The sequence below is a fragment of the Pipra filicauda genome, unplaced genomic scaffold (genome assembly GCF_003945595.2).
Source record: "Pipra filicauda isolate LSUMZ 115617 unplaced genomic scaffold, ASM394559v2 scaffold52_size3558583_pilon, whole genome shotgun sequence".
NCBI classification, from domain to species: Eukaryota; Metazoa; Chordata; class Aves; order Passeriformes; family Pipridae; genus Pipra; species Pipra filicauda.
The window spans coordinates 1,177,191-1,198,737 of NW_024104676.1; the positions used below are offsets into that span (position 1 = coordinate 1,177,191).

General features: G+C 44.2%; 1 protein-coding gene across 7 annotated transcripts in view; it reads left to right on the forward strand.

Annotated features, from left to right (window-relative positions):
- LDLRAD4 (low density lipoprotein receptor class A domain containing 4) overlaps positions 1–21,547 on the forward strand; it is a 279,863-nt gene that overhangs the window by 244,941 nt on the left and 13,375 nt on the right. The window contains exon 1 of one of the 7 annotated variants that reach the window (XM_027742942.2): positions 17,966–18,039. The exons of 4 other annotated variants lie outside the window; for them this stretch is intronic. Coding sequence is in view for 2 of the 3 variants with exons in the window: in XM_027742941.2 (XP_027598742.1) it covers positions 18,528–18,597 (70 nt within the window). In the remaining variant the exon portion in view is untranslated. Of the gene's footprint in view, positions 1–17,965; positions 18,040–18,366; positions 18,598–21,547 lie in introns of those variants that run through there. 2 more of the 7 variants (XM_027742941.2, XM_027742940.2) reach the window with 2 other exon arrangements.

Consider the following 21,547-nt stretch of genomic DNA (forward strand, 5'->3'; position numbering starts at 1 on the left):
TCCTTCACCTTAATTTATTTTTCCTCTTTTTAACATTGAAGCTTAGTTTGTCGATGATGTTTTCCTTTTTTTTTTTATTTTTTCATTTTCATATTCTGCTTGGCACTGAATGAGCAAATTATTAAAGGTTCCCTGCTCCAAGGAGCTCTGGGGGGAAAAAAATCTGCCAGAAGTTATTTGAAATGGGCTGTGAAATTTGCAAACTGTTATGTGAAAACCAGGTATAGTTTTCAGTTTCTGGTTTCCATAGCCTAGAAACAAAGCAAAGTTTGGGGGATAGAACAAAAATGATTCAGCTTTGAGATATGTTTTTTCCAGCTGCTGATGGTGAAGGAGAGCCTTGGGTAGTACACCACAGAATTTGAACTATGCGTCCATCTAGTTAATTTACTTTTACTTGACCTTTTTATTTTTTTAACCCTTCAGTTATCTCCTAGTGTATGTTGTTTTTTGAGACACTGGAAATATTAAAAGTTAGGTAATAGGACAATAGGAAACAGCTTTATTTCTGTTAGTATCTGCACCTTACTTTTACAGTTTCTTTTACTGCTCAGAAAAACAGAGAATAGAAATTATTTGGAATACAGAAAATGCAATAGTTGCTAATTTCTCCTGCTACTCCCCTTAGTCTGGCATTTAGTGTGTGTGGCTTGGTGGGAGATTGTCCTAGTGCAATGGAAGACTTTCTAGATGATTCACTAAATGGTCTCTGATCTATGAGAAATACTTTTTGCTGTCAAAAGTCCTAAAAAGGCTTTCCTTGGAGTGTTTTTTTGGGTTCTGGCTTTTTAGCTTTTTTGCCTTTTTTTTTTTTCCCCCTTTTTTTTTTTTTTGGCTAGGCAGCTGTTGAGCTAAGAATGCCCAGAATTTTGTATAGTGGATGTGAGCATTTTACACCTTAATCTCACTTCCTGTTTCATAAGCAATTCATCTTTTTTGTCATAGTTCCAGACCTCAAGATCATAGGACTGTCTTTTTTTTTAATTATGCAGTGCTCAGGCAATGCAGTTGTGATTCTTGATTGAAGGCTCTTTATGTTCCTGTAATAAAAATAAATGGCGAAAATGCAGTAATTTTACCAAGATGTTGTTTAACCAGCATGGGCAAAATGTGAAACGAAAGTCTTTGTAGTTAGTCGTAATTAAAGATTCCACCATATAGTTTGTGTTATTTTTTTGTTGTTATTTTTATTTGATTGTCTGTTATTCCTGAATGATGTTCTGTCCAGTGCAAGTATTTTTGTTCCCTTTATCTGTTAGCTGTGTTTTCTGCCCAAAGCCATCATGTATTGTTCTTTTAAGATGACATCTCTTGTGCTCTACCCCAGAGCTAGATGCAGTAGTATATAAGAGTGTCTTAACACACTTCCTACTATCATGATGCTGTATTATTTAGGTTTTTCAAAAGGCATTTAAGCCTTTGCTGAAAGAGGATTCAAATGTGTATAGCAGTGGTGGTTATTACTCAATGTTATATTTGTCCAGAAATACATCTGAAAGGTAGAGATGTTAATTTTAGTTTCACTGAGTTTCCCAGACTGGAAACTGAATGTAAATCTGAGTATGTATCCCTCTCTTGTGTTTTGCCTCTAGCAACTTTTAGAATCACAAATGCACATTTTTAATGACTAAATGTAACATTAACAGAGAGCCATTCTGCCCCAGTTGTTTCATCGGAAAATGGACTTGCTAGAGACTGCTTTTAAGTAGCCACATCTATCTAATCAAGGTTTCCCTCTTCCCCCTGGAAAAGAAATGTTAAAAAAGCAGAGAAAATAAGATTATTCATTTGTCTGCAAGCTTCAGAATGGCAGCTGGAATTTAAAGTAAAAGGAAGAGGTCATGGTGTGTGGCTGCACAATAGTCACCTTCTCCAGAAGCTGGTATTTTGTTCAGCCCTACTGGAGGTGGGCAGGAGGTTGTACAGTGCCCCTGGGGCTGGGACCCAGCGTTGGTGTTGCGATGGGTAACCTGCTGTATTCTCTGGGCATGGGTGAAAACACTGGCAGAGGTGAAATACTGTAAAGGATGAAGGGGTACCTTTAAGTTACTATATTTTTCTTCCAGTTTTTAAATAAAACCCTGCACCATTTTAGGAAATTAACAGTGAAACAAAAATATTTTGGAAAACTACTGTAGCCTTTCCGTCCATTTTGCGTTTCTGCACTCCCTAAACACGGAGTGCCACTTTGCTGGACTTTGGGGCTGGGAGTGTAGGTTGGCTGTGTTGCTGTTGTGTGTGTGCTCCTTGCAGCTGACATTTGGAGCAGGCCCATGCCTAGATGGTGGAACTGGCCTTGGGCTGAGGAATCCAGGGGAAGAGCAGCAGGGGAATCCATGTGGGACTGGTGGTCCAGCATAACTTTTCTCCCCCAGTGTGCTGCAGTGGGGAGCTTGTGGCTTGCAAAGAGGAGGACGATACTTGGTGTTATCCTGCATGAACCTCCTGGCAATTCCTGCAAAGAGCTAGCCTATGGCATCTTCCTCCTGTGTGCGGAATGTGTATCTGAGTCCTGTTGGACAGACTTTAGGGTTTGGGGGAGTTCAGAAGGGCAAATGGAGCTTGGTCATGTGGCATCAGCTCCTGGCATCTTCCCTTTTCTTTCCCAGTAATGTAAAACTGATCATCTCAAATGAAGTGGTTAATGTAAACAATTAAAAAAAAAAAAGAAAAAGTACACTGCAAGGTTGATGTGAGATAAGGCAGAGAACCTCTTGACTAACTGGAGCACATGGGTGATTCAGAAAGCCATGCAGCCAGCTGGTGATGATATAAAGCACAAGGGATTGTCTCTTCTCTGTTCCACCTGTGCCGGCAGGCTGGAAGTTTTTTGCTGGGTGGCTGTCCTGCCGACTCAGTGAAAGGAAGGCTCTTTGGGTAGTCAGGGCTTTCCCGCTGCTGCACCTTCTGACCAGGTTCATGTGGGGAAGGGAAGAGACCTGGGGTGTGAGGCAGCACAACAGCTTTTAAGGGTATGACCTTAAAGGAAGAAGAGTTGGAAAAGCCAAGATAAAGAAAGCTCAGAACATCCTTAAGGCTGCCAAGCCTAAAATTAGATGCAGGCTAGGCTTTGTTTTCCTTGCAGGCTCACATGCCACATGCATCTTCCCTCGTTGGCCTACTCCGAGAGGACAGCGAGTGCTGACGTCGAGGAGCACTTGACTCCCTGGGAATAGGTTTCTTGTGACTTTCTGTACTCCCCATCATCACACGATGGGAGCAGGTGGGCGACACGGCAGAGCTGCTGTCACGTGCGGGCACACGCGGTGTGGTGCTGCTGACAGCAGCTATCCTGGGACTGTTGCTATTGACAGCCAAAGCGTTGTTGACTGCAGGGAGGATCAAAATTATTATTGGTGACCACATGAGGTATCAAGTGCAGAGCTGATGTGACCACATGAGGTATTAAGTGCAAAGTTGACGTTAGGAGTCCATGCACAGAACACAATTCACCATGTCACTTACATGGTGGTTTAAAGTGTGGGCAGTGGATTGGGTACAGGCAGGAGAGGGATGCTGGATACCACATCCCAAACGCGTGTTATAACCCTTCCCTCATAGGCTGTCATTTATATTTGGGTGGGGTACGTATTAACATTTATGCTCAAAAAATCCACTCTTGCCAGATGAAAAAAAAACAACCAAAGAAACGCCAAACATTTGGGTACAGCTTGGCCATTCAGGGTGGGCCAAAACAACATTGGGAGCTTATACTTGAGGCTGCACTTTGGTGCAAATATGGCCTGATTCTCATGTCAGTGCATTAAAATGGAGTAGTGTGACCGTACAGTCACTAGTGTTTAATATGGTGTATCTCTTAAGCAGACATGCTGTTAAACCAGACTTACTCTGTGAGCTCTGAAACAGGCTATCTTAATTTTATTCAGAATTCACTCAGCACTGTTGTATCCACATTATGCAGCAGAAAAGCCGGTTAAGATTTGTGCTCGCCAGGGAGCCCTGCGACTGAGCAAGAGCCTTTCTGATCTCTTTGCCAGGTTGCTACCAACTCTGCGTGCAATTTGGGCAGTCTTGGAGTGGAGCAGTACAGGTAAACTAGACTGCGGTAGTAGTTCTGGCATCTCTGCTACAAGGGACTGATTAGCCCAGGACATCTCAAGAATGCAGAATTTCTTTTTTCATTTTGCTTCTCCTTGCTTGTCCTTCTGTTTCATCCAGCTGCTTAGGGAAAGCAGTGGTTTTCCAGCTGCCTTCTTTAATCCCCTTTTACTGGACTGCAATTTTAGCCAAGCAATACCTACATTGTAAGGGGGGAGAGGCACCGAGTATAATGCTGCACTAGGGGTTTTATGCTTGTCTCCTTGCTTGCTGCATACCCAGGATAAGTCCTAACTGTTTCTCCAAATCCCTGTGAGTTTTTCTTCAGAATGAAGTGATTAACTTCTGCTGTAAACTTCCCCTTGTCTAGGGCATCCAGGCCTTGTGCTGAGCTTGACAGCATTCAAGATCTCCTGCCCACATAGACTATTAGGTTCTGCTTATCCTTCGTTTCCACTGCCTGGTGAAATATTAGATAACGGGGAAAGAGCTTATCTTACATGCGTCTGAACTGACAAATATGGCAGCCTTTCAGTAAAAAGGCTAATGCAGACAAGGCCTTTTTCCTGGCTGGAATAAGAATGAGGCCGGCGCTTGTCTTCTGCCGCTGACAACGGTCAGATGCGTGCGGCATGATTTCCATAGCATCCAGACAGTCAGAGCACCTAATATCTACCTGTCTAGTCAATACATCAGCTTTGCTAGAGTGGGGAGCTGAAGTTTGTCATTGAGGCGGGTTTCTAATGCAGCACGAATGGATCTTTCAGCTGTACTCCAGGGTAAACATTGTAAGCCGTGCAAATTTATTTACCAGCAGTGACAAATAACTGTGTCAGTCACTTTTGTTTTCTTCCCTAAATAAGATATTCTTTATAAATGCCCGTATGGATTTAATTTTTGCAGCTTTATGTGTGGGGAAGGGGGAAACAGGAGGATTTCTTGCTGGTTGAACAGATTAATATTAGTGTTTATTTCCCTCTGTGTTTCTGCACATGAAAAATTAGTTTGTGTTTGGAATCAATAATCTTAAAGGTCTTTTTCAACCTAAATGATTCTATGATACAAATAACTTTCAGAGAGACCCATTTCAAGATTTAACAGTTTGAGGGTAGCATCTGGGAAACACTGTCCTGATGCTGAGGGGAGTTTGGCTTAACAGTACAGCTGAGAAACTCTGGTTTGCTGTGCCAGGGCTACCTGGAGGGGGAAGAGGAGCAGGAAGGAGAAGGCTGCTTTGCACGCAGGGTGCTGAGCAAGGCCTGTTACTCGTTTCAGAAGTTTCTTGGCTCATCTCAGGCACAGAGCTGTGCTCGAAATTTAACACTTCCATTTTGAGAAAGAATACTTGCTGTTATAATGTGGCATATTTCTGCATTGCATTCATACAGATATTTTGGGAAATTGTTTTCCCAGCTGTAAATTCTAAACTGTACATTTGCTTTTGAATTCTAAGCCACCAGCTAAACCCCAAAGTCTCTGACAACCCAAAAAAATGTGGATCTAGTGGGACAAACTGGTAGCCTTTTTAGAAACGAGGGAATAGAAGTTAATGGGTGGTTTGCTGCAGTATGGTGAAACACAAGTGTGCTCTGCATGGAGGAAGTGGAAAGAGTTGTTAGTTGGGCAAGTCAGACACACCTAGACAGCATCCTGAGCTGCTGCCAACCCACACAGGGGGTTTGGATCTTTTCCAGGCTTTGTTCCTGAAAATAAATTGTTCAATGGGAAACTTTGAAGATTGCATTGACCAGTGAGCTGTGCCTCTGGCTGTGAGCTTTAAGGGAGAGAACTCAAGCTTCGGATTTGGGCTAGAGGCTCACAGAGAAGAAGCTGTGATCAAAGTTTAGCCTACATGTCATTTATTTGCTGGAGATGGTCTACAATTTTTTGTTGTTTCTGCTTATAAATGGAATCTATTTTGGCCTCAGAAATTTGAGAAAGGGCTGTTGATCTGATTATTTAGTTTAGCTATTGACTTGCTTTGTAGCCGCAATTCATATAAAATGATCACCTCTGTATCTGTTTGACAGGAGCGAAGAAATTAGGTAACATCTATAAATCATGCAGAATATGTAAAACAATGGAAATATGCGAACTATTATGTTATTTATTTAGTGCTTTGATAGCCATGTTGCAAAACAAACGAGGAGTTGGGGGTATCTTTTGGAACAGAATATACTGCAGTGCCTGCCTTGATCTGCATTAGACATCTGCACTGTGAAGTACAAGTGATGCTCAAAGAAGTACTGAAAAAACAAATGGGTTACAGAACTGTCGTGTTAGAAATGACAAAATGTGTAGGCAATAGAGAAACTTCAATTTCAGGCAGAATTTTAAAGTATTAACTGAAGAAATAGCAGAATATAGCAGAAAGGATAAAATACGAACATTTTGGAAACTGGGACTCAGTTCTTTATATGACAAAAATTCACACTGTGCTATAAAAAAAAAGAGCATTTTTTTTTCTTTAGCAGAAAAACAGACCCTCAAAATTTTGTGATTTAACACTGAGAACCACAAGTTTTGCCTCTAAAAGTACAAAAAAACCCCCAAAACCAAAAAAACAAATCAAAACAAAAAACCCCAAGCCCAAACCGAAACAAAAAAACACCTTCCTGAAAATTTTTAGAGGCGTTCAGGTTTAAGCTGGCTTTGAGGAAGATACCTACAATGAACAAATGGTCCTCATCTGAGCTTTCAGAGCAAGAAATATGAGAGGACACAAAGAAAAAAATTACCAGAATCTTTTAAAATTCAAAATGTCTAATCTGTCTGTCCAAAAAAAGGATAGATTCAAGCCGAGAGCCAGTTTGGTTTGTGTGACAGATTCATGTTCCTTATATGCATAGTCTTGGCTTGAGCAATTCCCTTCTTCCCACCCTAGGTGTGTAAACCAGAAACTAGATACATTGACAGCAAGGTAAAGTTATTCGGTGTGTCTTAAAAAAACAAGATAAGCACTGGAAAGGGTGTGCCGTTTCCAATTAATTTATCAAAACTGTGCTAATATGATGATATGCAACTTTCAAGGCAGGAAATACAGCAGGTAAGGTGTTGACAGCAACTCATCCTCACCATCCTGAGTGTCATATGGCAATATCCATGAGCCATCAGTGATGGGTGCACTGAAATTTCTCCTGTGAGACCCTTTTGTATACCTACCACAGCCAGGGGATTGGATCCCTGAGGACAGAGGTGGGCTGGGAAGTAAACTTTATGAGGGAAGTAATTGCAAGTTTGTGCTGCCCTTGGTTGAGACTACAGAAAATAGGAGTGGTGCGGGATGTACAGGGGAGTATATATTGCCCTGCCTGAGGGCAGGGGCTGTGTGGCCAGGTCTTTCCCACATGCCACATGTGTGGTCCTCATGGTCTAGTGTGCCCAGGCATTGTGCACAGGAGAGAGGGTGCATGCACACAGGTGTTTGATGAAGTCTAGCACGCAGTGTGTGGGGGAGGCTGGGATCCTGTGTGCGGGTGGCCAGCACTTGCCTCCGATGTCAGACGCATCCCAGACTCCGCATGCTCGCTGAATATGCTCTGCGCTGGCAAGCTACACACTCTCACGAGTCATTTGTCTGGGACTTATGAATGGCAAAAAGCCTGGTCTGAGCTGCTATGCAGATCAGGATGCCGGCGTCCTGAAATCCTGGACAAATCCCCTTAGCGCTTTTGGTAAATCTGCAGCTGGGATTTAACATTGTGACAGCACATCCTAAGTGTGGTAAAAATAGCCTGTCTCCCAGCACTGCAAACCTGACTCGTGCCCTACAGTTAATGGGTGAGCGGTCAAGGCTGTTTCTTGAATCATTGCACGAATGCATGAAGCAGTGCCGGTGGCAGGGGATCACAGAGCAGCACTGCAAAACACTTCCCTGGCTCAGGCCAGTTCTCTGCAGCTTTGACTTAAAACTCAGTGGATCAGAAGTGTGGCAGAGACCCCTGATCTCAGACTGAAAGGGATGATGGAGAGATCTCTCTGCCCTTTGCTTCTCCAGAAGGCTTCGTCCGCCCTGCGTTTGCCTGGAGGCAGTCTGCAGGGTGTGCTGTGTGGGCAGTGTGTCCCCTCCTAGGCTGGGCAGAGAGCTCAGCCCTTTCCCTGGAGGCTGCATAAGAACATGGGTTTATTTTGTTGTAACCCTTTACCTTAATCCTAATGAAACCCATTTTTTAATTAAAAATTAGGACAGCACCGCATGTGAAGCATCAGTAGTTTTGCTGCCCCAATGGAGTAACATGGAGAAGTGAGAGGGAGTGGATGTGCTTTTCCCACTCTGCATGTGCATACATGTATGGGACAGCACAGTTTCTCTGTGACCCTGAAAACAAGTATCTTACTCTCAAAACTTCCTCTTCAACAAGGAGATTCACCCAAAAAGCCTTGCCCCGCCCAAACAGGATGTAGTGGTATCTCTTTAGTGGGCTGCACAAAAACGCTACTGGTGAGTCAGTACAATGTCAGATGTGCAGTTGTACAGAGTGGGAACATAGAATGAAGTAGTTTGAAATGCAGCCTCCCATCCAAAAATACCAGCCAACCAATTGTAAGATGCATTAGCTGTCAGTTCTCAGTGTGTCTGGTGAGATTTCAAACAAATTTTGGATTTTTGCTGTCACACAGAAGAAAATGCTGTTGCAGCCACTTAGGACCAGCCTCTTGCTTGTTGTGAAAAGGCATCTATCCATTTACCACTGGGCAGATTTTGAAAATGCATCTTTGTGATTTAGGTGCTCACATTTCATCTTCAGAAGCATCTTATTAGTCCAAATTACATCTGGTAGTGGTATTGGACAGTGTGTGAAGGCTGAAGTAAGTGAGGCTGTGCTCTGTGGAAGCGCCTCATAGGTGCTGCTGTGGTACTGAGGAGAAGAATGAGGATGACAGGCAGGAAGAGCTGAAGGGACTTGCCTTCGATCACTGGCAGGTCTGTGATGGAGCTAAGGAGAGAAGCTCAGTCTGATCTTGTAGCTAGTAGACCACGCATCTCCTTAAGCATCTATGTTGTATCTTTGGGGCAGTCTTGTATATTCCGTATATATATAGGGTAATTTTTCTTTTCTTATTTCCTAAAGTCCTCCTATGAGACACTTCAAGTTTAATTGTACCCTACCTGATCCAGTATTATGCTAGGAGTACAGGGAAAATAGTGGATGGAGGAGCAGTGTTAGAAAGCACCTCTCAACCATTACTGAGACCTCAGCCCTGTTCTGGAATCTGTTCAGAAACATCCATCCCTCTGACTGCCCGGGCTCAGTAACGTCAGTGGGACTCTATTACTCCACATATGAAGCAGCACTGCACTGCCTGTATCATGAGGCAGCTGGTTTTGTTTCTGGCTCTTGGCTTCCACCCTGAAATGATGGTGTCATTGAAACTGCCTAGAGATACAAGAGTTACCCCAGCCTTACAGAGGGTGCAAGAGGTTGGTGGCCTTTGTGTGGAAAATGGTCAAGCTGCCTTCCTGTCATCTGCAGTGTCTTAGAAGTGGCTTGAGTTTGTATATACCATTAATTCTTCTAAAAACAGGAATACTGTCATTGCATTGGGGAGGATTGGCCTCATTTTATGTAAAGTAGATGCAGATTTAAGCTTCATATTGAGTTGCTAGGGTGCTGTCCATCAAGTGATGTTTGGAAATTGTTTTTTAGAAGCTATGCCAGTTTTGACATGCTGCTTTAATATTTTTCTGGCTGCAATAGGGCAAGACATAGAAATCTTATGTTGTCATTGCAGAGCTGTGAAGTGTTCTTTTTTCCTTTTTTTTTTGCTTTCTCTCTCTTGCACTGTGTCATATGGAAACCAGATCAAGATTATAAAATTATTGCCCACAAACTGTGATCTTTCTTCTCTTTTGTGGTGAGAACTGACAAGTCAGTGATGGCTTGGTGCTGTTGGTACTAGCTGTTCATGCCGCATGCATTTGTATGTATCAGGAAGTGCCGAACTTGGCGTTCTTCTCAGTTGGCACACAGGCTGGTGAAACGTCAGATTTTTAATTGTGATAAAGTTCACAGAAGAAAAAATTATGACAGATGTTTCCTTTTGTCAGAGCTGAACTGAATCATTAAAATGTGATATGATGTACTATGAACGAGTCAGTGTAAACACCATCCCTGTGAACATGTCAGAAGACTGAAGAACTTAGACCATTCATGGTAATGTTAAAAACCATGTGGTCTGAATGCTGTATTACCAAGCTTTTCCCTTTAAATGCAGAGCAGGAATCTTATGAATTTTTATTGCCTTTCTACAAAATGAAAAGATAACGTATTCGGCTTTGGTAAAAATAGCCTGGTAGCTTCTGCAATGTGGTTGTCGTTTCTCTGGTGGTTTACTCAGAGGTCTGCTTTTCACAAGCAGCAGTGAGGTATCCCATTCCCATTGAGTGCTGAGCTTGCTCGCCTAATTCCCTCTTTTCTAGAAGATGTATTTTTGGGAAGTCTTACTCCTTTGCCAGTCTGAAGGAAGTGACAGAAACGCTGCTGCTTGCTGAGGAATGCCTGTGATGATGCGTTAAAACTGGCTCCTTGTAAGTGGTTATGGAAAAACTGCAGGAAGCATTCAACAACTGACATTATCTGTGGACTTTCTCTGCTGTCTCCTCCTCACATCTCCTGCGTAAGGATTATTGTCCACACTCTCACTTCGGTCATTAGTCAGAAAAGAAATGCATTAGAAACTTCACGATGCTTCTCCATGAGCTGAGTACATTTTATCTGCAGTTATTCTTGCTGGCCTAAAAAGGCTTGACTAGATTCTGATCCTTATTCACAGTGTTGTCATTTCTCAAGATTTTGCCATAAATTAAGTGATTTTCCTAATGCTTCATCTGCTGAAATCAAGCATGAATGAACACCTTCATTTTGACATAAAGGTCAAAGAAACTCTGGAAAGATATGGTCAAGGTGTATCCCAAAGGGTTGTTTTACATCACTCTTCTGATTTCTGATTTGAGAGAGCCTGACTTTACAGTTTTGGAATTCTGCAGATTGGGAATAGACTATTATGTCATAAAGAGGGTTTTAAACTATAGCAATTCCAAATAATTTTGCACATCAGAAATCTCAGTTCTCATCTCTTTTGCAGAGTGCACTGCAAGTGAGGTGAATGTGTTTTGCAGATGCATTTTAAATACTCTTAAACTGTGGCCCTCTTCTCCAGATCAATTACATTGGGATTGATTGGGGAAAATTTGCATTTCTGTGTGTGGATGTACACAAATTGTATGCAAACCATGTATTTTATTTTAAGTGGGGCTGTAGAAGCTGGAAATAACGAACTAAGTAATGTGATAATAGCTGTTAATGGCAAATCATCTATAGTTTTTGCACCATGGCAATTTGTGGAAATGCACTGTGCTTTTTTAAGTTAGCATAAGTTTTTACACCTTTCTTGCACCATAGGAACTTAATCCATCATGAAACCTCATTAGAAGCTTCACCATTGTATCCTGAGGCAGATGTGAAATTTGTGTGAGTCACCGATTTGCGATCAAGCTGAAGGAAACTGAGTCTACAGATCTTAGGAAAGAAGCTGCCCATTTGGGATGCATTTACACAGCTCCTTTTGTATAAATCATTAGTGCTATAAACTATCCATTATTGTTAGGAGAAGAAATTTAACAATGCAAATAAAACAAAATACTGTGGCAGAGCAATTTTATGCTTGATTGTAATGTTTAATGGCATGTTCTCATAAAGAGATTTTTCCCATCCTTCAGACCTATCATATCTGTGACTCACTTGATTTCCGATGGTTTGAACATCCCTCATTTTATTCCTAGAGTTGTTTTCTCCAGAGCAATTTCTGTAAACGTGCTGCAGCATGGGGTTACCCAGGGTTAATTTCCCTTATGATTACACATCCAGACAGCATGTATGTAAATGCTGCAAGACAAATGATAAGAAAACTGCAGGATGAAAGAAAACAAATAAAATTCCTTTGTTTTTCATGTAGATCCATTTCTCAGTAATGCAGTTTTCCCTTGCTCACTTTTAAATGTTAACACTAGCTTATATCGGTATAGTTCTTTAATAGCATTATTTTTCTGTCATCACTGACCCTAAATTTTGCATTCTGTTGTTTCTCTCTTCATCTTTTACTTTCAGGTACTAGACAGCACCATCAGTGAGGCAGAGCTTCGTATCTCTAAACGAGCTGATTATATTAATGTCAGAAATAAAATACAGCTCTTCACATTCTACTTGTATTTTTAGTACCTTATTGTAATTCTGGTTCTGTTTTCCCTTCTTATCTCTGTTCTGTGTCTTGCCCCTAGATTTCTTTTTTAGACCAGAGTTGTTGAGTTTTATTGTGATCTCTAGAGGTTTCTGCACTGCCCAACTTTTTGAAGTCATTCCATACACCGTAATCAGAAAGTACTAAATATCTTGATATTCTGTTAATCTGCAGTCAAGTGCCCGTTGTTTTCTTTTCCTGTCTGCCAGGAAGTTTGTTGGCAATTGAGATTTATGGAGCGAATAATCCACCTGGCAGGAGACTCGGTAACTCCAAAGATGTTCTTTAGTGGAAGAAGGAATGTTCCTTTGTGTGTGTAAAATACGACTAATAGCTTATTTAGCAACCTGTATTTCTACAACAGGGCTTTCAGTTTTGTGTTGGAGGTGGATTCTTGCATATGCATAATTCTAGCACCCATGCTAATTCTGTCCCTCATTTAACTTTCATCCCTTCATCTAGAAGGATAATGCATGATGTGATCTCTCAGCTTTTTAATGTGGTCCTTAGTGCATCTCTTCTAGCTCCTGCTTGAATGGGGGAAAAAAAGATATTAATAATGAGGGATGATTCTTTCCTGTACTTCCTGGGAATTGCCTGGAAAACACGGGGAGCTTAGGCAGAGTAGTCATGCTGCAACCACTGAGACTCCACGGAATCCAGCATCAGGTATTAATTGCTGGAAGAACTCTGAATAACAACAGGATAAAAAAAATACAGTGTGATCTTTTCCTGAATTTTCTCTTACTTAAATGGCTTGGTTTTATAACCACTTAGTAGATTTGAGTTCAAAATACCCCAAAAGCTATGGAATGTGATAAAAACGAAGGATGGAAGGGGTTGCAGTATTTTCAGGGCAGCAGATTTTGCTCACTAATTTTGGATAGAAATAAATGATGGATTGAATTACTCAGTGACTAAAATACATGGAAGCCCCTGTGTCACAGTATTCACCCTAATGGATACCTGTGTGAAATTTTGGTTCTCGGCCACCTGGTTGCTTTGTCCCTTTAGGGATATTTTCATGGTCTGAGTAGCCTGGGTTGATTATCTCCCTCAGATTTACAGCTGCCTTTCCCTGCCCAGAGTTTCTCATTCCTCATGCATCAGCACCAGGAAATTCTGTACCTGTTTTTCAGTAGTGGCAGGGGAGCATCGAAGTTACCAGCAGTGTAATCTCCAGGGTAAACAGGGCCAGGGTATTATGCTCACTGTACCATTTAACCCTGCTGGAGGAGACGACTGTAAATTGCCTGTGTCGAGCCAACGTGCGAGGACTAATAGAACTGCAGTGGGGATAATTCATAAGTAGATTTTCTCACTCGCCAGTGTAAACAGAGCCAAGGCTAGTCAGGTCTGAAACGGTGATTACTTTTAAATCAGCATGTTATAATTCAGTGTCCCTGATTGAACCCTCCTTCCAGTACAGGAAAACAAACCACTGCATGCCTGGCCAGCACAGGGACCACTCAGGCTGTGCAACTAACTGTGCATACGAAGGACTCCTTCAATTTCCTAATCCTTCCTATTAATGCAGAGTAAAGAACAGCTTTAACAGGGAGTTAATTTAGAGGCCTTAAACACTGCCTTATTACCTCCTCCAAACTTACTTCTTTTGGGTTGTTTTGCTAATCTCTCCACAGTGCTTCCATCTGTTGTCCCTTGCACCTAATCACATTACACACAACATAATACATCTACGTACGTATCTGCTGGCAAATAAGTTACTTGAATTTACTGCCTATGAGAAAAACACTTTTCCTTTCCCTGAGGTGGTGCCATTCCTCTGTAAATGTGTTAAGTTCTGACAAACTTAACCTATAAACTCCAGATTTAACCAAAAAGGTAAAAATTCACCCCAGGAGGTGGCAGTTTGAGCGGTGGGGGCATGGGGCATTCAGTAGGTGCATCTGCAGTTGCCTGAAGCCTGTCCAGGTCCAGAAATGGAGATGGTCCTGGTCTCCTGCTCTGCCCCTCCCTGACCATCGCTTGTATCCTTTTTTTGTGTTGGCATCAGTGTTCATGCAGCAAGCAATTTGACTTCTTCCCCTGGGAGCAGAGACCTGGTCTGGCTTATTTGTGCCTCGGCCATGTCGCCATCTGCAAGTGCGCTGGGATGGTAGGAAGAAGCTGGGGCCGTGCTGCCACGGCTGCTAGCTTGACACAGGGCTGAGACTGGATCAGGCAATGATTATCTGGGTAGTTCCAAAGACCCACAGGGCTGCTGTGTGGGCATCACAGCCTGGCTGGCCAGGGAGTGAAAGCATGGCTCCCCCATGGCGGGCATGTGTTGCCCCAGCATGGCTTTGACCATGAAGCATCATCCTGATGCTGCCTGGAAGAGTCACGTGAGGACACGTGGCCCTGCGTGAAGTGTTAATGGTTGTAGATTTATGCCCGTACCAGATGGATTTTGGGCTGAAGTTACGCACGTGGCTCTGAGCTGCATCACAGTGCAGGGAGGGGGAAGCACCTCTCCATGAACACCTGCCATCCACATTCCCCAAGTGAGTGACCCCAAGGGTTTGACTGCAGGCAGGGGGAAACACACCCTTATTTTCCAGTTTCAAGACTGTGGTTTTTCTCTTGCTCTTCAGAGTAAGGGCTGGCCAAGAGCCTGCTCACAGTCAGTAATGTCTTTGGAAAAGCAGAGAAAAAAAAGGGATAAGTAGCAGAAACACGAAACTCATATTGAGAAAGCAGCATCTGTCCAGTTTTGGTCGCCAAAACATGACTATGTTTCCTTACACTTGAGATTAACACCTTTACTAATAGTAAAATAAAAAATATCAGGTTTTGTTCTTGCGGGTTCCAGAGTGAGTTTTTTTTGTTTTCCCAGTACTGACCTGAGGAGACAGGTCAGTGAACGCATCCTTTATAAAATTTCACCTAAGTGTTACCAAGTTTAACTAGCCCTTGGCTTTATCATTAATATGCTAGACTTCTAATGGCTTGTGGAGGAGCATTACAACTCTGTGTGCCAGAGCCTGCTTAAGGAACTTCAAGCCTGTAGCCAGGGCAGCCGTCCTGCTCAGAGGTCATGGTGGAGCCTGCTACTGGGAGGGGAATGTCAGCAGGGAACTGGTCCCCCATCCTTGTTGACAGATCAGCTTTTATGGGCTGTCTGGCATTTGGTGCACGGTTGTTCAGTCCCTAGAGGGCTTGATTTTCATTAAACAGTTCATGATAAATTCTTAATAAATAAGTGACGAGCCAAATATTATTCTGAGGATATTCTCAAGGATGCTTATCAGGTGCACTACTAATGGATACAGAAGTCTGTAACCATTTTGCAGTCATTGTGCCTGCACTTGTACAGTAATATTAAATAAATTTTGGGGGGTAGGGAAGGAGTGGGCTAAAGAGGGAGTAAAGGATGTTATTTCTCAATCTATGTGCCGAATCCCCAGTCTTGCCAAAGCAGTTGTTTTATGCTGTAGGTTAATGCCCTTCAGAAACTGAAAAGACTCTAAACACACATGCTTCAGTTGTAGGAGACCGAAGTACAGCATTAATGCCAATATATTAATTTGTTTTGTTTTCTGCTTTCTTTGTAGTCTTTAAACTATGCTCATCTAAAACCAGTTTCTCATTTTAAAGATGAGGTTGGGGAATGATATATGTGGGTCAGTCTTTGGTTCAGAAACTTTGTTTTACAATGTCCTTGACAACAAAGAGTTTGCAACAGGAAGGTAATTTGCCTCAGCAGCAACTCCGTACACACAGAGTGGGTATGCCCACATAACAGCCATGTTTAGAAGGCCTGTCTGTTGAATTAATTGTTTTCAAAGTAGTCTAGGGACAATCAGATTGTAGTTTTGAAGGTGCTCCATATCTGCTATCTGTACTGAATTACTTCTCTCTGCTGGTAACAGTGCTGTAGTTGGTTAATACTCCACTTGCACAAAAACATTCCATCGACATATAATTTAAACTCATTCTGCTTTTCTAGGAACTCTCAAAGGATATTTATTTACAGTCCACAATCACTGTCCCCCAGCTTGACTCTTCTGTTTGGATTGAGGCCTTAGACCTTGCAGTATCAAGCTAAACGTCAACAACAGTTTAATAAATCCAGACAGAGGGGATAGCCTGTAACCAATTGAGAGGGCCCTGTTATGTGCCGTGGATATATATAGCAGGATATGTCTCCCTAATATTTTTAGCCCCCTGGCTCTTCATAGTGCTAGCTTGATAGGTGACCGCAAGCAGGCCTACTCATCTCAGCCTCTTTCCCCTCCTGGTTTTTGCTGCTTGACTTTGAGTTAGGAGATAATTTTTTTTTTTTTGAGGCTGGTCCACGGGATTTGCAAATATGAAAGATGTGAGGAGCAGTGGGTCTGACTGACCCCCTGGAGTGTGTCCTGGGGGCTTGGACCGTTGTGTGTGAGGGAGAGCAGTGCTGGTGTGAAGCTGATCTGAGCAAGCCCAAGCCCAACTGGGAGAGGGGCCAAAGCCTCGCCAGTGCTGAGGCCCAGCTCCTCTACTTTCAGGAGCTCCCAGGTGCTGGCCAAGTGCAGACCAGAGGGTGAAATCTCTTTTCTTGCTCATGTAGACACACAGCAGTCTTATCTGGTGCTTTGGGGATGTCACCGTAATCCAGAGAAGTAACTAGGAACAGGAGGAGGCTTGGCCATGCTGGTGAAGCCAGTATAGGAGGAACATCCTGGGAGTTGAGGGACATGGCACTAATAAGGGACATAATGCTAAAGGTGCTTCCCAGTGTGGCAGGGACACTGTAGGACTGTGCTGCTCCTGTGAGCAGCAGCTGCAGGGACAGCCTTAAGTACCTGCTACTGGCCTCCACTGCAGTGCTCTGAGTGTGAATACAGGTGTAGACAGGCAGGCACTGCTGGAGCTGGGAGTTTCACAGAGCTGGTCAGGCTGGAAGGCACCACAGTGGGTCATCTGATCCAACCTCTCTGCTTAAGCAGGGTTGTCCTAGAGCACTCGGCACAGGATTGTATCCAGATGGTTCTTGAATATCTCCAGTGAGGGAAACTCCAGAACCTCTCTGGGCTCCGTTCCAGTGTGCTGTCACCTGCACAGTAAAGAAGTTCTTCCGCATACTCAGGTGGAACTTCTTATGCGTCAGTTTCTGCCCGTTGCCTCTTGTTCTATTGCTTGGCACCACCAAGAAGAGCCTGGCTGCATCCTCTTGGCACCCTCCCTTTAGATATTTGCACACCTTGATGAGTTCTGCCAAAGAAACACACATGAGACTAGAGCCCATGTCCCCAAAATCCCCGGTGTTCTCCTTTCTCCTCTTCTTCTATTTTTCTTTTATAACTCTCGATGTTACAGGCGTTGTTCCTTCTGATGGTTATTATTTTACAGTATTGCTTCAGGATGCAGCTCCCTAATATTTTACACACGCACGCACTCACGCACACACAACGCACACACATCCCGACTCCCCGTATGACTTTGGGTAAGGAAGCCGCGGCCGCGCAGCTGGGAGGATTCCTGCGATTACTCTCGCTGGCTGTGTGGCGCTGGGGGCGAGATTTCCCCGCCTGTGCCCTTCGGAGCGCCAAGGCCCCGGGCGGCTGTCCCGCAGTTCCCGCAGTCCCTCACTCCCGGCCGGGCGGGGCGGGGCGGGGCGGGGCGCGCGCAGTTGGGCGGGGGCGGTGCGGGCGGCGGCGCAGGCGCGGGCGGGCCGGGGCAGGCGGCGGATCCGGGGTGCCCCGAGCGCCCGCCGCGCCGGGCCGGGCTTAAAGAGCGGCGGGGCGGCGGCGCCGGGTAAGCTACGCACCTTCCTCCCTGCCCGCGCTCCGGGCCCCGCGGCGGGGCTCGGGGAGCAGCGGGGCATCATCGCCTTCCCGTTCTTTTTGTTCTCGCCGGTTGACATTTTTTTATTTATTTATTTTAGTGTTGGGGGTTTTTAATTTTTAAAAAAAAAAAATTTTTTTTTTTTTTTTACTATTATTATTCCTTTTGCTCGGGACGCGGATCCCGGCGGGCCCCTGGTGCCCGTGCGTGCGCGCACCCGCGCGGCGGGGGGCTCGGCGGGGCCGGGGGGCGGTGGCTGCGGTCCGAGCGCCGCGGAGAGGCGCGGGCGGGAGCTTGTCCGTCCGTCCGTCCGTCCGTCATTCCGGCCCCGCGTAGGGCCCGGCGGGCCGCCTGAGGACGGTGTCTCTCCCCCTTCCCCTCGCTGGATGGAGCCCGGGGCCGCCGGTGATGCGGGGGCTGGCGGAGCGGCTTGAGCCCCCCGCCCGCCGGAGGCGAGCATGTCCAGTGAGCGGCTTAACAGGACAGCGGTGAAGGATGCGCGGTTAAAAGACCTGTTGTTGGAAAGAGGTACCCGCGCGTCCGCAGGGGCAGGGATGCCGCGGGATGCGGTCCTGGGTCACCGGGCAGCCCGGCCCGCCCGGGGAGCGCCCGCCTGCGGAGCCGCGGGGCGCAGGGCAGGATGCGCCCGGGCTGGGGGGTCTCTTCTGCGGGGGAGTGCTCGGGGTGACGGGCTTGTGTAGTTGCTGGTAGGGTTGTAAATTATTTATCTCTCTTCATGCTTTTCTGACGTGTTTTCATTCAGCGTGTAGTTGCCTTTTCCGTGTTGGGCGTTTACCCTGAAACATTGTGTTTTGGTTTGGGTTTTTTTTTAATTATTTCCCAGGAGAATTTTTGTTAGAAATGTTGATTCTGGAGTGTAAAGAAACGGATATATGTGAGCGTAATAGACTTGGGGAGGCAAAACCATATAATTTCTCTTCCTGAACCCCCCAACCCCCCCCCTCCTCCCCCCCCCCGGTCTCTTTTCAGAAAGGAAAAGTAGGCAGGAGGAGATGCCTGTCTGGAAGGCGGTGGCCCTTCGCGCCTGGCAGGTGTTGGGCAGCAGAGCAGGGGAGGCGGTGGGGGCCGGGGTGACCCAGTGCCTGTCAGCAGCCGCCAGGAACTATTTAAATGGCCTTGATCAGTGCCAGCAAATACAGACTGCTGCTGCACTTGTGTCTTTGCTTTTTCCTGTTAATAACCTAATGAGCAGCAGGGGTGTCAGTCTGGAGAAAGAAGAGATTAAAAATTACCTTTCTTTTCCGTGTACTTTCCAGTGAGGAAATTGTCCTGAACCTCAGTAAGGTGTTTTGTTGCAGTTTAGTGTTTGTAATGTAAAGCTGGACTTGGAAAATCTTTTGTGCTCACACCTGCGTGCTCTGCTTTTTATTTTCTTTGTTATATGACCATGTTTTAGTCAAACACTTTCAAATTATTCCCTCCCAAGGGAAGTGCTTGCAGACCAAATAATTTATTTCTAATGGAGAGGTACTGTTCCTTGCCACTGAAATGCAGGGGCCTTGATAAATTTAGAAGACTCTGCCCTTGGCAGGCAGAGAAGTAACATGTCATTGCAGTGATCTCTGCATTCTAGGAAAGCCTAAATCAACATTGCTTGTTTTGCATGTTGCCCTTTAGCAACAGTCTCTCAATTTCCAGTCTAAAGTATGACGTGGACCCAAATAAAAGGTTTGGGTGAAGAAACCATTTAGTACTTCAGTAGCCACCGAATGTGAATTGCAGCAGTTGTCAACTGTGTAAAGTCTGTATTCTGCACTTCTGAGCCAAGAAAAACTGATTTTTACTTAAGTGTGGTTTTGGTGGGTTCCTTTTTTAATTAATTCTGTGCTTCCTACTTTTTGATCTTTTGGTGCTGACATTGTTAACTTCCAGTTGCAGAAGAGAGGGGGGGAAAAAGAAAGGTTGCTGCACTGCATATGGGATTGATAGCAAAAGCAGAGCACGAAACACTGACTAATCAAATTCTTTGAAAATGTTAGTGGTCTTAATGATGAGTGGATGGTACTTAACAGCAAAGAGAAATTAAGTGATAGGTGTATTTTTGCCCTTAACTCTTTCCTTAGCTTTAAGTAGGCTTAGTTACTCCTACTGAGGAGATTGTGGACCCTCAGCACTTAGATGGTGGTGTGGCTGTGCCTGCTGGTAGCTTGTGGCAGACAGGTGGACCTTGACACCAGCCTCCACTAAACACCAGCACACTTGCAGCATCTGTGGTCTGAAGTTTTATTCACAAGAAATCTTAAAATAATGAAACAGCCTTGCATTTCCTTTAGTTCTACCACAGGTTCATCTTGGATTTTATGTGTGAATGGCATTTTTCTACCTCAGCTTCATAGTCATATTGTGTCTGCCCAAATGTGCTGCTGTCACACAGAAAGCTGAGAGTCTCTACAAATTGGAGATCGGAAGGGGGGAGGCTTGTTTTCTGATATTTGCTTTGTCTTTTCATCTTCATATGTCATTATCTCTCTTGTCATGTTAGCTTTTTAAAACAGAAATTTAATATTGGTTCCCTGAAGTTCATGTTTTTGCATTCAAAAAGTAGTGCCCTTTTTGGAAAGTACTGAAACTGAGCAACTTGTGCTGCTTACTTGCTTTTTCTACCAGCCTAGCAACCAAAGACCTCCTCCCGTTAACTGGAGTTGTCTTTCAAGATGAGAGCATTCCCTGTGAGCAATGCAGTTTCCATAGAAATATCAGCAACTCAGTAACTCCAAAGGGCAATTTTTCCCCTTGTGTTGCTCATCCTTGCTGCTCCAGTGTAACCAAAAGGGTGCAAGAGTGACTCATTTCTAAATATATTAATATTAGTAGTTATAGTCAGGGCTTCAGATAAGATGATGGGCTCTAATGGACTTCATTGTAATTGTATCTCTTGCAACATCCAAGGCCCTGGTTTCATTTTTAACCATGGTGGAACATACCTTGTTTTAGAGTACCAGATCTCTTTTTACATTTTTATCTGAACGGGTAAGTCCTAGAAGAGTTAACTTTACGCTAGTTGGGGGGGAAGTTAGTAATTGAAAAAGGCATTGTGTGTAGATTCAGTAGGATAAAAGTTTTCCACTCTAGTTAGATAGCTTTCATGCTATTTAGTTGATAAAAAACTAAGGGTAGTGTACTAGATACAACGTCCTGATTCCACTCTACATGACCTCTGCTCTGAAGCTTATGGAACCCTCTGGACTCTATTGGCAGTACAGGTGGCTGTTAAAATAGGGGGGGGTTGTGGTGTGGGTGTGGTTTGTTGGTTTGTTTCCCCCACACAGTGAAAACATGTTATCCAAAAGGCTTGTCTGTGGTGTTTATGCTGAGGAGTTTATTACCTGAGAAGGCTGCAGAGAAGGATCACCAAGAAGCTTCTTAATTGTGACCTGCAGCCACTCATACCGATCAATTTGCTCTGACAAAAATTAGATAATTTTCATATGTCTTAGAACAGTTTTCTTCACCAAGT